The sequence below is a fragment of the Balearica regulorum genome, chromosome 25 (assembly GCF_011004875.1).
Source record: "Balearica regulorum gibbericeps isolate bBalReg1 chromosome 25, bBalReg1.pri, whole genome shotgun sequence".
In the NCBI taxonomy this organism is placed as follows: Eukaryota; Metazoa; Chordata; class Aves; order Gruiformes; family Gruidae; genus Balearica; species Balearica regulorum.
The window spans coordinates 670,598-688,183 of record NC_046208.1 but is presented as its reverse complement, the minus strand read 5'-3'; the positions used below and the strand labels follow the sequence as shown (position 1 = coordinate 688,183).

The window sequence follows — 17,586 nt, the reverse complement described above, 5'->3', positions numbered from 1 at the left end:
AGAAGATGGTATTGTCTGTTATAGATGGGTTTTCTGCATCAGCTAGTAGCTAGCAGTCTTGTGGCGAAAAGTAGCTGCATGTTGGCTATTTTTTGCCTGGTTTTTACAGTTCAGTGATACAATTGTGTGTAGTAATTCTAATACTGTAGTTGGCAAATAACTCTGCAAGAGATACACGTTAGATGGCTGTTGAAAATAGTGCCTAACTGTTCTGAATTTAGCTTGTCTAATAACTTGCTTCAGTCAGACATCTGAAAAGTTGTTTGCTTCAGACTAACAATAGCCCTTGCAAAGTTTGTTGTGTTTGGCTTCAATGATCTGCTTTGGGAGTGCACTTTGAAAGAGAACTTCAAGAACTCTTGTCTTCCTAGAGTGAGAGGACTGGACTTCCATCATTAGTCAGTAAACAGTCCCAGTTTAGAACAGCACTTTCCCATTAGGTACTGGCTTTCCTATGTTACTAATCACCTAAGTTTATTTCTATGATATTAAAATCTTCTTTTTGCTCTGCTTGTCTATTCGGATTTTATAGTCTTCAGAAACTAAGCATTTAATACACTTTTTGCATTCTGGTCACCTTCAGTTCTTCATCTTAGCTAGTTACATACAGCTATTCTGATTCAGAATATTTTTAACCTAAGCCTCTAGTTTTACTGTTTGCTAAACAATATTTATGGCTAAAATTTCTTATAATCGCTGTCAGTTGACGTAAAAGCTATTGAAAAATTTGGACAAAATCTGTCTGTTCAGTTTTTTACTACCTTAATAGGAAATTGTTTTTCCCAACTTTCTGAAAAAGTATTCTTAACTTTGTGTGGGAAAACAGAATAAAAACTTGGATCTTACAATTATAGGTTTGACATAGTGGACATTGTCTAGCCAATTGTACACACTATTTCGTTATTTACCTATTCAGCGGCTCTTTCCTATGTTCAGCACACTCCACCCCACTTAAAATGTCATCCCGTGGTGTCTGAAGACTCACAGTGCGTGTGCTTTTAGAAATTTGAGTTCCAGTCTGTGTGAAGAACCTAGAACCAAAGCAATCATTTGCAGCTGGTGACATGAACACTTTTTTCCCCCTTCTTTTTTTACTGCACATCAAGTCAATACAAAATGAAAATTAATAGAGCTTGAGTGTTACTGCAACATATCAACCTGAGTTTTTGAATTAGTACACAGTTTAACTCCTAAATCAGACAAGTTCTGTTTTAATTAGAACCTGTAATAAAGGTCTTGTTATTTATTGTTCGGAATGTGCATGTTCCTTCCTTCCTGCCACAGCTTAACTTGTTCTCAGAGTTGGATTCTGTGCAGTAGAATTGGAATCTAACCAAATCAAATGATTCAAGAGGAAGAAGGAAAACAGAACAAAATCCCCAGAGGATGCATATGATCAGTAGCAACAGCAGATGTGCTTTTCATAGAGATGCCGAGAGCATCTGCGCTGCGTTCATCAGAGGCTAAAGGTATTACCTAGGTTTAATGTTATTGCATAGCTTTACAACTGTATGATTCATTTCTCAAATGATCACACTTTGGATTACAAACTTAAGGGCAAGATCTTGCTAAATGCTTGAAGAGGGGCCACTATGTATGCTGGATTATGTAAATAGAGGTGATGATACAAAAGAGACAATCCGTGAGTCAGTGCATTCAGTACAGGCTTGCCTTTTCCAGGCAGAAGGAGCCATCACACAGTAACTGAATTTGAATATTAAATGAAGCACCAGTTTATAGAGTAAGTGTGGTGGATTTTGTGCTTTAATGCTGGCTGGCAATATCCTATTTAAAAGCCATGTGTCCCAAAAGCAATGCTTCAAAAGAAAAAGCCATATGCATTGAAAGCAGTAATCCACTTAAGTGATTTAGACATGGGCATTTTTTGAGGGTTTTTTTTGTTTTCTTTTGGTGTAAAGCAAGAAAAATTTGTCCTCCAGAAGAGTCTGGCAGAAGCACAACAGAAGAATCTCCTACCCCACCCCGATGACTATAATTATAGTCAGATTGTAGGGTCCCCATCGCTTGGGCAACAGGTAGCAAAATGATGGCTTTCCTGAACAGCGATGCACAGTAAAACTTTGCAGCTTCAGCATTCCTCTTAATTTCTTGGAGAGTTGAGGGAAACCCTCCTAAAGCTATGAATTCCCAATTCTATCAGGAAGTATTTGGTGCTGGTTGAAGTCTGGAAGGACTCTAAGGGAAACTCAAAGAACACTGAGGAAGCACTTAATAGATTGATAAAGTAAACATAATTATTGCAGGAACAGTTATCACTGGGAGGATAAAGACAGAATATTTTATCTGATAATTTGAGGCCAGTGCCTGGGATCTGCTGTAGAATTGCATGCCTAGGAAAGAGGTGATCCTCTGGTCAGAGAACTCTGTGCTGGAAAAATTAAGAATTCTTAAGCAAGGCCCCTACCTGCAAAGCCCCTTCTTGTCTGCTGTTGTCATGCTAGGGATGTTGTCTTCTGTTCTGTGCTACATTGTTCCTTAGTTTCTGCTAGTTTCTTTTTAGTTCATAGAGCAGCTTGGTTGAAGGGTGCTACTTAAGTGTCAATGTACAATCTTCAATGGCTGTACAGACCAGGTGCTGGAATTCAAGACTGCCTATCATCAGGTCCAATGACTTATATAATGCTAGGGATACCAGAGTAGCTTATTTGTAGGCATTTAGAAACTGACTTTTCTAGAGCAAAGAATTCCTCTAGAAGACAGCCAGAGAAAAGTGAAAATACAATACATGGTGATTTCAAGCCCTACAAGTAAGTTCACTGACAGTGGTTGTAATTGCTCTAATGAAAGACGTGGCTTACGAAAGGAAAGCTGGCAAGGGTGTGGCTTCTCCAGCGTTCCTCTTTAATCGCATGTTTAAATAAGGGATTAGATAATGAAGCAGTAGTGTCATGTAAGGGATGAAAGGAAGCATATTGAGAAAGCATGACTGTTATGTAACCTGGCTCTTTCTCTGTCAATGGCAAAATTTCCTGTCTGTGTTGCAGTTGAAGTGAAAATAATCAAGGCAAGACCCAAAGAAGTATAACCTGATTGCGGGTCTAGGCATTAGAATGGGCTTTCTGGCATTCCAGGCTTTTGGCATCAACTCAGCAGTAGGAATGATTGCGTAACCAGTAGGATTTCAGACGTGTGTCGTCCATCCGTTCCCCCCTCCCTGGCCAACAAAAACCAGCACCAAACCAAAACTGTAATAACAGCAGTGACGAGAGGATGAGTCCCATGTTAGATGATGGAAACTGATTATGTTCCACACCTTCTTTATCTTTCTAGAGTATGATCTGTTTTCTTCCAGGCAAAATTTAACCTGCACTCCTTAGTCAGAACAGATGAGCAGTAGTGAAATTGTTGGTGTCATGCATGTGGCATTTGGCTAAAGATGAAACCAAGTCTGGTCTGATTTGCTTTTTAAATATAGGGATCTTGTTTTTTCTTCCCTCAGAATCTAAAGAGATGAAATTCATATTCTTGTAATAGTGACTATGCAATTCTTTCAATAACTCTGGCTGTTTCATACCAGTCTCTCTAGTGAACTTATTTTATATGAAGTAGCTTTCCTTTTTCTTAGCCATACTTGTTTTCAATCCTTATATTTATAAGTAAGGCTTTAAGAAGAAATGAAGGCACTTCACCTTTAGGGAAGCAGTTGGTTGTCAAGCTCATCTAAATAATTAAAACTTGATAGACTTCCTAAACAGTCAGAAGAGAATCCAGCAAACAGTGTGTAGCACTTCTTTCAAAAGAAGTGGAGAAGCTGTAAGTACCAGAGATGCTCTTGAGAAATGAAGTGTGCTGCATGCTAGCAGTTATGTTGAGCAAAGTTGATTTGTAGAGACCCTTCCTCACGGGTTTTTCAGTTACGGTCACTTTATACAAATAAATGAGCGGGGTTATCATGTCCATTCCATTGCAGAAGACTCCATGCTGAACTGCAATCTTGAATCAGCATGTATGTTTGAACTGCAGCTATTACAGCTGATAGTGACTTACTGATGCTCTTGTCATTCCTTGGATACAGTGGAAACAACAGCAAAATAAGCCGTTTTGGGTCTCATTACCAGGGTTTCAGCAGTATAAGTTGAGCTGTGATGTCCTCTGACTCTTCAGTCCCTCATCCCTTCTCTTGCAGGTGTGGTATCGGTTTGATCACAAGATCTCGTTCAGAACTTCCTGCTGAGCAGTAATCCTGTAATTATTTTCCTCTTTGCTTAAAATCATGTAAGAAAACAGATTTCCACCTGTATAACCTCTTAGTATGAGTTGCTGTAATTGCCACCAATCTGATTTCTCCAACAAATGAGTCTGTAACACACTGCCACCTCATCAGTAATTCCCAGTCACTGAAAGGGGGCACTGTGGAAAGCATGGTTTCTCAATCAGTAAACATAACACTGACATCATACTCGAATGTGTATTAAAAAAAAAAAGTAAAAAAAAAAAAGAAAAAAAGAGAAAGGCATTTAGGCAAGGCATTCAAGCCTCTTTTGTACCTGACTTTGCAGCAATTTGGCATTCTGTACATTGATCATAATATGAGTTGCACGCAATAAAATGGCAGACTACCACATGCTTGAATGGAGGAAATTAAAAAAAAAAAAAAAAGCAAAAAGCTAGCCATGATAAAGGACAGTTCCTGAAAATATTTACAAGCTGCAGACCTAACACAACTATGATGACAGTTGATAATGGCTGTCACAGCTTCCCAGACAACAGCACTGAATCAATTCACATTAAGTATTTGGAAAATTACTTACTTCAACACTGGAAATAGGTATTTCAAGTTAGAATACATAAATTTGCATTGCTGTTTGTATTTAATCTGCATAATCTATCGGTAAAAGTTCTGTCACACTTATATGTTGGTCTGACATTCCTCACAGGTGTACTTTCCAGAAGAGCAAACTGCAGACAGGTGGGTTTGTTCTCTTTTCTGTACTCTGGCCAGAAAGCATTGTGTACAAAAATCTACTGTAACCTAATGATGTAAAAGATTGAGTCACTGCAACTGAGATGGTATCTCAGGCATCTCTAGCTGGATTTTATCTCTAGAGGGGGGAAAATAATAACAACGGCTTGGCTCCAAGTTATTTTTCTAATTATATCTTTATGTAGCCCTTTGCTTTTAAGATACCAGTTGTTGCCCAAGGAAGCAGAGAGCAGTCAGGATAATGAGTCACAAATGCACACACTGATTCGCCTCCTGGAGGCATTGCATTCTGAGACCGAGTTGCCGGTATGATGTGGGAAACGCTGGCTTTTAAGATACCCTCACAATGTGTTTGCATAGAGGAATTTTCCGTGACAGTTCACCTGTCTCTGATGTTGGATGGCAAGAGATATTTTTTATTGAGATAATCAGAAAGTCTTTATGAAAGATGTCTTGTCATTGGCTTCACTAGGGTTTGGAAGGCTAAGCCTCCAGAGTATGAACTATGGTATCAAAAATGCTCGCCCAGGTTTTGTTCTGTTTCTGATTTTATTAACTCAGCCTGTTGTACTGTAGACCAGTAGCATTTGTGAGTTTCTACACAGCATGAATTTTATGCTCCTTCATCCATGTATTGAAATTCCAAAACCCCCTTGTTTAACAGGGTCCATGTACGTAACTGAAAATGTTCAAAAGTTTCTTTCTCAACCTTTTTGTAGATGAGTGACAACTGAGCATGACTTCAGCAAAAAGAGTTAAATTATAACTCTTTTCTGGAAGCATGCACATTGTGGCAAATGTCACTGAAAGTCATGTAGTCCTTGCATCTCACTGAAGGCAGAAGCATTTCTGGCAGCTATTTGTCTCCTCTGTTCTCTGGCATGTCCAGAGATGACAATTGCTTATACCTCCAGGCACTCAGTCCTGTACTTCATTTCTAGCTCTTTGGGGTATACTTATTGTGTGACACTAACCTCTTTAGATTGCGTGGAACCCTGTGCCTGGGCTTTATCAAGAATATTTCTCTGTTGCTGGAGGTAACAGGGCAGTGTGATGCCAGTTACTGCAAGAGTGGCTAGGACTACTGTTTTAAATGCTAATCTTTAAATTTGGCACAAACATCTGCAAGTGGAGTGAAGTTTGAGTGCTGCAGGGGGAATCTCACAGCTTGGGTTTGTGTAGCTATGGTCAGAGATGGAGCCTTATCTTGCCATCTAAGCGCACAGTAAATAAAAAAATTGAAATATGGCAATGATTCTCTTGCTAAAAATGCACTTTTCCAGATCGTTCTTTCGTTCTTATTTAATAATCATCAAACGCCACATTCTCATTAAATTAATTTCTTAAAATACTTCACCACTTCTCAGTAGATCATTAGTCACATGGACGTGTCACACAGGCATAACAATAACATATATGCAAGGAGAGAAATGATGTGTATACCCTTAAAATTTAAGTTACAGGCATGCGTTTGTAGCTCTAAGCCTGGAATTCCAGATTCTGCAGTTAACAGTGGGATCAAGATCAAGTGTGAATGCATCAAACTGTCCTTTTCACTCTTCCACTCTCCCTTTTGAGACCCTTTTTTATGAACAGGCAAGAAATGTCAGTTATACAATAGATCACTGTCATGAAGGATGAACCAGTAGTCTAGTTTCAGTCTTGGGAGCACAAAATATAAATCAGCTGAAGGGATAAATGCGGAATAGATCGCATCAATATCTGCAAGACTAAATAAACCTTCCCCCCATAATGAATACCTAAATGTTTATTAACAGAAATTTTAATCAAGGTCCAGATCTATAACAGTAGTTCATAGAGCTTTTAACAGCAGCTCTTTGTCCCTCGGATTGGGTGTTATAGGTAGTAGTAACTTGTTCTTGGCAAGAACGTGCTTTAAGGTGAAGTCAGAGGAACTCTTAAGTAGGCTGAATGTGGAAGGAATGTCGGCTCCCAAGATCACTTTAAGAAGAAAGTCGTCAGTCTCAGGGCTCTTTGAAGCAATGCCAAGTCTTACACATGTTTGGAATTACCAAATGCATTCATGAGACACTTTCAATTGCAGTTTTGTCATGTCAGTAGTAAAATCATGGCAGTCTCCATAAACCTGGAAGTCCTGGATGAGTAGCAGCTTCATTTTTCCCTAGTTGCATTGTGTCATGTACGGTAAAGAGCACTTCCAAAGCAGATTTATTACTTTTGTCCATTGCTTTAAGGCCACCAACGAGCACAGGTGGAACTCTGCTCCAATTCTGCATTTTTCTTTGCTTTGGAATACTGTGTGTTTCACTGACCTCTCCTGTGCTGACTGGCAGGTGGCAGCCGCTGCTATTGCGTTCTGCTACTGGGTCAGAGCATCTGATGCCTACATGATTGCACTGTAAGTATTCCTTAGTCTTCATTGCCTCCCCCAGCTCCAGAACAAGTCGTCATTATTTGGAGGACACAGGACAGTCAGGAGCCTGCCCTATCCTTGACCTTTCGGATAACTGACTATTCATGCAAATATTGCAAATATGTTGTTCTGGAGAGAGCGAAACATTCTCACTGGCATATTGCTGTCCCACACCATAACCACCTACCAGAGGGGGCTGAAATGTGGCATACCAGTGATTATCAGGAATGGTCTCTGTCTCAGGGCCTTCCACTTCACGCAGACTGGCACTATCATACCAGAGAGCATATCTTGCCTAGGTTTGGTTGTTTCCACTGGCATTATTTTACCACAGTGCATTTTCTTTGCTGCCCTTCTTTGCTGTTTACGTGGAGGAAGCAAATGTCAGGTCTGCTTTTTTCATTAAAGAAATAACTGTACATGAGGGAGGGCAAGAGTGAAAGTGTGCCCTCTACGATTTGGAAGAAACCAAGCTGAAAAACCTTGATGGTATTTGTTTCTGCAATGAATAACAGTTGCTCTTCCAAAGGAGACAATGAGAGAAACCGCAGCTTTATTCAGTGCAGTGACTGAAACACCCACCACGAGCCTCAGGCTCCACCATGTGCTTCTAGCGACCAATGTTCTCCAAAGCAGAGAAATTATGACCATAGGGTTATTCTGGGGCTCCTTGCTAAATCACAGCCTCAGTGATTTTTTTTTTTGTCTTTCTTCTATTATGTATGAAAAGAACTTGCTCCTATGGCAGGTCCCCATTGCTAAAATACTAGTTTGAGAGAATTTACAAATTTTAATTATAAGCCACGTTAACTTTTTTAATTTATATATGTATGTTGACATTTGCAACCCCATCACTCTAATATAGCTCATAAGTAATGAGCTGTAAAATGCCATTTTAATGCAAAAACACATACATCTAGATTCTACTGTTGTGCAGACAAATGTTCCAAAATAATTCAGAAAGGATTATTTTTGCAGTGAAAATAATTTGGCAATTTTAAAAAAATGCACTAAAGGTCTTGCTTAGAAATTTAGCAACATGAAGAACTAGTATTTCCACCAGGAGTTGACTAAGATGTTTGATTATATAAGATTAATATCTTGATGGCTAATTAGTAAAACAAAGCAAGTTTTGAAAGGTCTTTTTCAGTCTTTTGGTAGTTGGACAAACCATTTCAATTTCAAATAAACCTACAGGATTTTCACAGTAAGCTAGCAGGTTTTGTGAGGAAAATTATTTTGTTGTGGAAGAGAGGAATATATGTGAAAACTGTGTGGAAAATGTTTTCTTTTTGTAGAATGGTGAGCAAAGATTGTTTAGTAGTCCTGTAAACATTTCAGAGTTGTAGGGCTGAATGAGACTACGGTGAACATCTTTTGAAGGGTTGTGCCAGTAAATAAATTGCAAAACACAAAAGATTTCCAAAAGAGTTTAATAAATAATGAGGTTCTTTCTGTACTGTATAAACTATAAATATACCATGCAGTCCTTTATAACTTAAAATAATTTACAGACTTGAGGTAGGGGGGTAGGAGGATGTTGTCATGGGGTTTCGATCCATCTCAGGGTCTCCCTGACTTCCTGCTGAGCACACACACACAGGCTGTGTCAATTCGAATAAATCGCCAGGCTGCTTGCTTGCCCTCCATCGTCAGCGCTTTGACAAAGGTGTGTGTTGTGGTGCAGTACGAGTTCCAGTGCTTTGCATCGATCCCTCGGCACCCACTGGAGACTGGCTTAGGGTCCCTGCACTTGGTCTCAAAAAAGTACTGCTTAAAAATGTTGTTGTTGATGTTGACCTCTCCCAACACTGTCACCTCTTTGCCTTTAATGTCAGTAGCTGTGGTTTTGTCCCCAACCCACATGCTGACGCTGTCACACACTGAGAACTCTCCCCGGTGTAATACGGGATGTGTGGTCCTCTTGGTCCTGGCAGTCCTGTTGAGAGAACCTGCGCTGCTGAGAAATCCCATATTCTGTCCTTGCCCTGACACAGGGGGGGGCTGTGTGCTGAACAGCACCCGAGGAGACCGGAACCGCCTCTTCTTAAACAATTTGGGGTCCATGGTAATATTTATAGCTTCTCTTCTACCTATCGTCCAAGTGGAGTGGCCATGGGCTGTCTGTGGAGCTGCCTTGGGAATGTGGTGTCTGTTACTCCGGTGGGTATTGAGCAGGGAATGTTCTGCAGGATACTCCAGTGGAGCATTGTCCTCTGACTTTGGAGCTGCCTGTGTGCCGATCAAAAAAGCTACAATCAGAGTGTAGTACAGCATGGACATTACGCTATGCACCTAGAACAAAAGAAAAACGTAGTGTTACTGTAAGCCATGCTGGCACAAACGGATGTCGTCGCTGACAATAAATTTGTAGGATACCCAGGGTCATACAGATTTCATCAGGTATTCATGTGGGTGCCAGATGTTGTTCTTCCGGAAGAGCTCATTCCGACAGCATAAATGTTCTTAATAAAGTGAGAACATTAGAAAATAATAGCTAGATTATTATTAATTCCTCTGGTATTTGTTATTAGAACACTGTTTATGAAGCACTTGCTTGGTGTTATTAATGTGGAGACCATATGGCGACAGCATGTTCCCAGGAGTAAAATCTCTAGTGATTTTTGCAGCAACCTTTTTGGCCAGGGCTGGTCTCTTGGCTGCAAATACCCGGCAGTGTAGTGAGAGCAGAAGCAGTCCCTCAGCTAAAATAGATGTCCATTCAGTTAATTTGTCTGCAGAGGTGTCCTCGGGGCTAGGGCAGGGACCGCCAAGCTGGTATTTGTGGAAGGGGGGGAGCCCTGGTGTGTCATGCCATCATCACACACTCAACAACCACACTCACCTGCCGTGTGGACAGGCCCCACCACTCTGGCTGGCTCAGCAGCCTCCATCTATCCTCTCTGCCCTTTTGGGATGCACCACATTGCTGATTTTGGGCAGATAAAGCCCAAGCTCCTTCCCAGAAGAGCTCAGGCATCACATGTCACAAGGGCAGGTGGGGTTTTTCCATGTTCAAGCTGCCTATTAGGACAAATATGGGTATTACATAGGAGCACCGTGGGTGACAGGCTACTTCTGGGTTGACATCTTAGGTATAGCCCAGCTAAAACCATTGTGGCTGTAGTACTGGGAATTACGTACAGGGAAACACCTTCCTTTTTTCAGAGTGCCATGAGCAAGAAGCTCCACAAACATCACTGCGTAGCAGATCCAGTGCCAGTGCTAGTCCTCTTTTGATCTGGAGAATATGCGCATCTGTTTGGGTATGGAAAAGTGTGAGACAAACGTCTAAAACTTTGCTAGGAACAATTTTATGCTGGAAAACCAGCAGCAGTAATACCTTGTTAGGTAACTACCATGTGTTGACTAATTCAGCCACATGTCGGGCTAACAAATCAGCAGCAGACATCCTGGGAATAAGAGCCATCCAAAAACTATTTGAAATCGCAGTTAAGGGCAGACATTGTATTTCCTCTGTGAAGACTTAATAAGCAGAAACGGGGTATAAACAGAAAAAAAAACCCTACCAAACGAGGCTCCTCCCCTGTCTCTCTGCCTTGTTTTGCCTGACATGTCTCAGCTGGCCCCGAATTACGCTGTGTCCGGCCAGCAGGCAGGCAGCCGCACACAGACTGGACAAACAGGGTTTTGTAAAAGAGGAATCAGGCTCTGCAGTTCCACTGTGATTTCCCAGCATGTCTTAATGTTTTTTCTGGGTGTGGGTCAATTACTGTTGAAGTTCCCCCTCTCTTTTTCTCTTCAGCGTTCTCACACTAGAATCCCAGGCAGCACTAAAGCACTCAACCAGGGCTTTAGCCTTGCTAGAGCACGATCTTGCAGAAAAAGCAGAACCCTAAGATGTCCCATGGGATCTCATGTGGATAGTCTTATCTCAGACAAGACCTGAAATGAAATAAAAAGCTGTATTTGCGTAGGGCTGGGCAAGCATTTAAGAAATGAGCAGGAGATGCCAAGTGAAGGTAGTGACTGAAGAGGGTGAAGGTGCTACAGTCGCTGGGTCAAGGGGAGAAAAGAAGGGAAAGGCCAAAAGCCCCGTTAGCAGTTTGTCTGTGCAACGATTGGGCTGGAAGAATTGGGGACAAAATGATGATGAGCAGAGTCAAATCTCTCTCTCAGAGAAAATCCTTACTGTTCCAAAGCTACTTTACTTTGCTTAAAACAAGGCTGAGGGTTGCTGCTTTCCCACATGCTGCTCGTGCTTGAGCAGTCATCATCGTCTGTATAAGGAAATAGAGCTGGATGTAGCTCAATAGCTTCGCTATGCACGATTGAGAGAGTAACCCCTTGTTCTACAACCAAATTAAAATCAGATGGTTCATTACATCTCTAAAGAGTTAGCTTTCCCGACAGAAATGTTAATGGAAAAGGTTTGCAGAACAAAATCCAGGCACAATTTAGACATGCCAATAGCAGCCTCAACCTATTGTGTTTATACATAAACCCTTTTTTTATTATTTCCTTCTATAGGAAAGAGACATTGCAATGTCAGCAAAGAGCTGTTTCTGGTTTTGTGCTATACAAGATTCACTGGTCTAAAATGCAGCTACATTTATCTCCCTTCTCTGAGTTTCTTCTGTTGAGCTTATTGCTTTAAGGCCATTAACACAAAATCAGAAAGATCTCACCTGCTTGTTTTTCTTTTTCTTTTTCTTTTTTTTTTAAAAAAAAACTTGCCTTGTATTTCCTCTCTGTGTGGTAAAGCATTCTGTGGGGAGTGTGGCCCAAACACAGACAAAATGTATTTGGGATACCTGGTAGTTTTCCTGAAGATTCAAAATTGAATATTTTAATCAATTATTAAATTAGTGGAGAATAGAAACTGACAGATTAAAAAGTGGACTAGACTTGATGACAACACAAGCAAAAAAGTTCACATTTAAAGAATAAGTATGCCTTAGACTGTGAGGATTGTGGACTTTTTTGCTGACGTGTACAGATATTTTACGGGCTGCTTCAGGGGGTTATTTCTAAACTTTGTCACACAGTTACTAGACCCGTTCACGGTGCTTTCTGGAAGTGTTCCCAGTGCACGCCAAGCGCAGCCACCTGAACTTCCAGGGAGATACACAGCTGCCCACTCTAGTGCTGGTAGTACACGGTTATCTGTTTGTAACATCGGCCACAAAGGTTATCACAGGCATTGCGATGCCAAAAATACAAAAGCTGTACTAAACCAGAGGATGTTTGATGAGAACTGTGGCTTCTAAATGGACCATCTCTTATTAAACATCCCTCACAAAAGGTACGATGTCTGGAGACAGAATAAAAGATCCCATTTTAGCCAGACAATAGCTAGCTAGCGGGTATCAGAGAACCAGCTTGTTTAACAAGGCAAAGAACTAAGCTTTTCCAAACCTGCCCTTGTTTTTATTCTTTAGAAGACAGACCAATGATTTTTTAAGTTCAACATGACAACTTTCTTCCCCACTTGTATGTTGGTCAAGTGTCATTTAAACACTTCTGCTATAGCTGCCAGGTTGCTGTGTGATACTGGTAAGAGACGATTTCGGTCTGCTCTGAGAAGAGTGTGTCTTGTGCTTACCTCTGAGTAAACTGCACAAAAAACTGCTTCCCCAGCAATGTCTTTATTTCATCCAGACGCTGAGCTGGGGTTGGCTGCAGCATGCCATCGGGCCAGTTTGCGTAGCTGAGTCTGGGAGTTGCTTATTCTGTGTTCCACTAGAAGTAGAAGTATTTGTTTCAATAATTAGCCAGCAAATAAGTGTTTTCAGTACCATTCCCCACTTGATAGCAGGAGTACAGGGACAAATCCACTTGCTTGGCTCTCTGAACTGTGCCTTTTTCACTGTTACAGTGTAAAGCTTGTCTAAAGTGCGGTTCTCGACTTTGAAGAGCAGCACATTTGTAAGACAGAGCTACCTTTATTCTGCACCTTTACCAGACCGTTGTTAGCACCCCATTGCTCCCAATCCCTCTTGGGCGTCTTCCAGGCTTACCAAAACCCGGAGTGATGCAGCATACTGAAGCAATACCTGCTGATGTCACTATCTGAGCTCAGTTTGCACAGTAGCGATAGACAAATGAGGGCTTAGACCCCCCCATCATCATCTGGGAAGCAAGTCTGGTTACAAGTAAAGGCACCGCAAGTTCATCAGGGAGTGTAGTGATAGGGCAAGGGGTAATGGGTTTACACTGAAAGAGGGTAAATTTAGATTAGATGTTAGGAAGAAATTCTTCTCTGTGAGGGTGGTGAGGCCCTGGCACAGGGTGCCCAGAGAAGCTGTGGCTGCCCCTGGCTCCCTGGCAGTGTTCAAGGCCAGGTTGGATGGGGCTTTGGGCAACCTGGGCTAGTGGAGGGTGTCCCTGCCCATGGCAGGGGGTGGGACTGGATGGGCTGTGAGGTCCCTTCCAACCCAAACCATTCTATGATTCTGTGAGTTGTGTGCCAGCAAACACAGATGCTGTAAAACTCAGCGGCTACTTTGCTTGGCTGTCCAGGTTGGTCTAAACAGTGCTATCACCAGCCCCCTGTCCTTTTTCTGTCACAGTACTTGAAAATGGTGCACTCTTATTGTCACTACTCAAACACTCAAAACCAGCAACGTTTGTAGTACCTGCAGGACATGAACCTGTCTATGCCCTATCCACAAATCTGCTACGCACACATCTTAGTTACACAGTTCATGCCCTGTGTTTTCTCTTCTTATGATGCCCCAAACGCTGAAAGTCCTTTAGAGACCCTGAAGGGGGGTTGCCAGCACCCATAGTACCCTACATTCTGAACAGCCAGTGGAAAGTAACTTTTATTTCTCCTTTGAGTTTTTGTCAATACATACAGTAACAGTCATTGATTGTAATGTTCCATCTGAAATACCAGCTAGGCACAAGATAGTTCTAGCCTCTCCCATCCCCCCATCATTGTTTGAGCTAAGTATGAAGAAATGCAGTTGCAAAGTTGGCTGGGATGGTTTGTAGTAGCATCACATTTAGTGAAAGTGAGTGCAGCTCAGCAGACTGGAGGGATGAAACACCTCACCGGTTGTCCAGCAATAGTGACTGGACTCTGTGGATTGTTTGGAACATGCATTCCGCTTGAGCAATTTCATAAGAGACTGCTGGGGGGTCTGTTTCAGCAAAGAGATGATGCCCGGGTTCTTTCATTCATGCATGGAAAAAAAAATTAAAAAAAAATTCTAAGGCTTTTATACTGCCAGAGCAAAAAGATGCCGTGTGCTAGAAGCTAGCAAATTGGTCAGCCTCAGCACTGGATACCTGCAATTTTAGGGAAAAAACCCAGAAAATAATTATACTGTAAGAAATGAAACTCAGAGACAAGCTTGGGATGACCTTTTAGGGGGGTGAACCAAGTGTGTCCTTACCTGATGGAATCTCTTAAGACCTTTGGCAAACTAGCACTGGTGAGGTGAAAAGACGATGAGTTACCCTCTCTCTGCTCTAGGCAGGCTTCCTTTTTTCACCAGTATCCAGGCAGGAACCAGGTGAGGGCCAGGGACATACTTGAGTCTTCCTGGCTTACGAGAGAATCTGAAGACCTTTCACAGGACAAATCTTTGGGGTTTTTTGGGGGTATGTGATTCAAAGTGGGTCCAAATGAGCTATTTGGCTGGGATACTCTTTTCATTGAGGCAACATAAACTGTAGACCTGCTCCCGGATTTAGGAGAAATTGGCCCAAAGATAAGGGTAGCTGCTGAAGCCTAGTGAAGAAGAGGAAAGCAATGGGCTGAAAGCAACAGCTACAACAGCAGAGAAATCTCTTAGTTCAGCAGGTAATCAGAAGGAGAATCATAGATTGCCATTTTTTGGCAGAGAATTATCTGATCGTGGCTGATTTTTGAGAAGAAATGAAGACACAAAACTTCCAGACACATAAAGGCACATACTTAAATGCTTGTCCTCTGGCTACTGCAAAGGCAGAAATAACTCCAGGCTCAATTACTACACTGCGAATGGTCATATAGACCCCAGTTCAAAGGAAAACCATTATTTTCTTCATGAATTAAATCCAGCATTCTGACACCTCAGCAGAGTACACTTCCGATTGTAAATTCATGAGTGCCATTGAAAGTGATAGAAATAGTATTTTATTAATCTTAAACAGATAGCTTATCCGTTCCATTTAATAAGGTAAATAAGATTTGTATAAGATACTTCTGTACTGCAAAAGATCCTGCTGGATTCAGTGTGGAAATTCAAGTGCGTTTGCTAAGGAGAACATGCTGCTAACGCCAAAGCGTGAACTGGATTCATTTTACACCTGCACAATTTCTGTCCACAGGAGAGCTGGCTGCCAGTAACTGTAGCCACTGGGTTTGGCTCTTACCAAGATCCAAATACAAGCTACTCAATTTTTAAAAATCTAACTGAAATCTTCCAAGTCCTTTTTAAAGCAGTGCAGAGCACAGAAGTCAAATCTGTTACGTGCTCATTGTATCGCGTTGTGCAACACTTCTGCAATGGTTTGGGCCACTCTTTGATGTGCTGCTGTCGGTAGATCATGGCTCATGTTCTACTGTACCTGCGTGATTGAAGTATTTAAGAATTAAAGGTCAAACAAAGTTCTAAAATCCAAAGCTTCAGGCTACCAGACTGAATATACTATATTTTTGCAAGAACGCGCTAGTAAAGTAATAACCCTTTCAGTGAACTCTTGACAGTTTAGTAACAGTAATGATAGAGCTATAAAATGCTGGCTACTGCCAAAAATAATCCCAACAACTTTTCCGACTGTTCTGCCACCCTAAGAAAACACTACTTGAGTTCCAACTGGCTGGTTTTTAACCACAAAAGAGTTTATTTTCAGCAGGGCTTTTTTTTTTTAAGTTCTTTTACTTTTTCCCGGATTCCCGGTTGTGGTGGAATCCAGTAAATGATGCAGTACTATTCAAATGATGCTGAAGACACCATCAATATACTATTCCTCTCTACCTACCATTCCCAGAGATTAATAAAATATCCTACTGAAGTAAGTATTTCTTCAGAATTTACATGCATTCAGGATTACAGACCGGGGCGGTGGGGTGTGGGGAAATACCACATCATTGTTATTTCTTAGTCTTAGCACAAATAGTAGGAGTGGCACATTATAAATATATAAAATGCTATTTGCACGTGAATGTTTCATAGGGGTTTACAGTAAAACAAATGTAGTATTTCCCAATTGATGTAAGGGCTGTCTGAATAAGGTAATAATTGAAATATATATGATCAGTCTCCCTATTTCTTTGCTTATTTGGCAATCACGCAGTAGAAATGCCACTAGGAAAAGCTGAACAGTCTAAAAGCAATATTACAAGGGGCTTAATATAAGAGTGGAGAAATGGATCACATAAAAAAGCAGGTGGTTCTCTGTCCTGAAAAACTCTCTTGCAGGCACCTGTAGGCAAAACAAGTGCCAAAGAAAACAAGTATGTATAGGGAATTCCCCCTTTTTTAAACAGTTACCCCACAGAATCTGAGGAAGAATGGACGAAAAGGGTATGTTGCCTGGAAACTTATTTAGAATTGAAAATTCAGTAAATCTACTAAATTAATTGCTTCCAATAAGAATAGCAGTGCTTAAAATTGTTGCCAAATCTCTGTATAGATCTCTGTTCCATGTAAAGCCCCCAAACTTGTAACTCTTGATTCCAGTGCAGAATAATTTCAATGCAGACTGCAGTACTTGGCCAGTTAGCAGCTGGGTTATAAGGCGTATAAAGATATATGTGAGAGTTTTGGAGTTACAAGAGCAATTTATAGATTTGACACTTCTCTGTGAAAACTGCCATTGAATTTTGACAGCTCTGTTTTTGCTAAAATACAGAAACATAGCTCTTTTAAACCTGGAAGGTTAATGAAGTATCATTACGGTGGGGAGAAAAAATGGTGTACTATGTTGAAGTAGTTCTGTTTCATGAGTACCAGTTGTATAACTGGAAATATAGCATGGAAGATTGGACTCCAGGACATCACCCACTCTTCCTCCCCAGGACACTGAACAGTGCAGCTTCTCATTTCAAGAATGTTAATGTTTTGTTTTAAATTTTCTGAAGGAGAGAAAATGGAAGCTTGATTTAGCACAACTCCAGCAGACCAGTAGTGGTGATGTTTAAACAACATAAACTCCTCCCTCAGGTATTCAGCTCTGTCAGAACAAATCAGAAATTCTTCTTTTGCGCGTCTGTCACAATCCTAATGTTTTAAATAGCTTTTCTGAGGGGTGTATTTTAAACAGAAGTGACTGGACTTAACCAACACAG

At 41.1% G+C, this 17,586-nt stretch overlaps 1 protein-coding gene and 1 long non-coding RNA gene across 6 annotated transcripts in view; one reads left to right on the top strand and one right to left on the bottom strand.

Annotated features, from left to right (window-relative positions):
• Positions 1-17,586, top strand: part of LOC142605219 (uncharacterized) — a 98,765-nt gene that overhangs the window by 23,114 nt on the left and 58,065 nt on the right. The gene's annotated exons all lie outside the window — the stretch shown is intronic.
• Positions 8,757-17,586, bottom strand: part of NGF (nerve growth factor) — a 35,389-nt gene continuing 26,559 nt past the window's right edge. For 2 of the 5 annotated variants that reach the window (XM_075776231.1, XM_075776230.1), the window contains one exon: positions 8,757-9,635. In XM_075776231.1, coding sequence (XP_075632346.1) covers positions 8,904-9,623 — 720 coding nt within the window. In that variant the 5' untranslated portion in view covers positions 9,624-9,635 and the 3' untranslated portion in view covers positions 8,757-8,903. Of the gene's footprint in view, positions 9,636-10,484; positions 10,599-12,034; positions 12,128-12,906; positions 13,044-17,586 lie in introns of all 5 variants that reach the window. The other 3 variants (XM_075776232.1, XM_075776228.1, XM_075776229.1) reach the window with 3 other exon arrangements.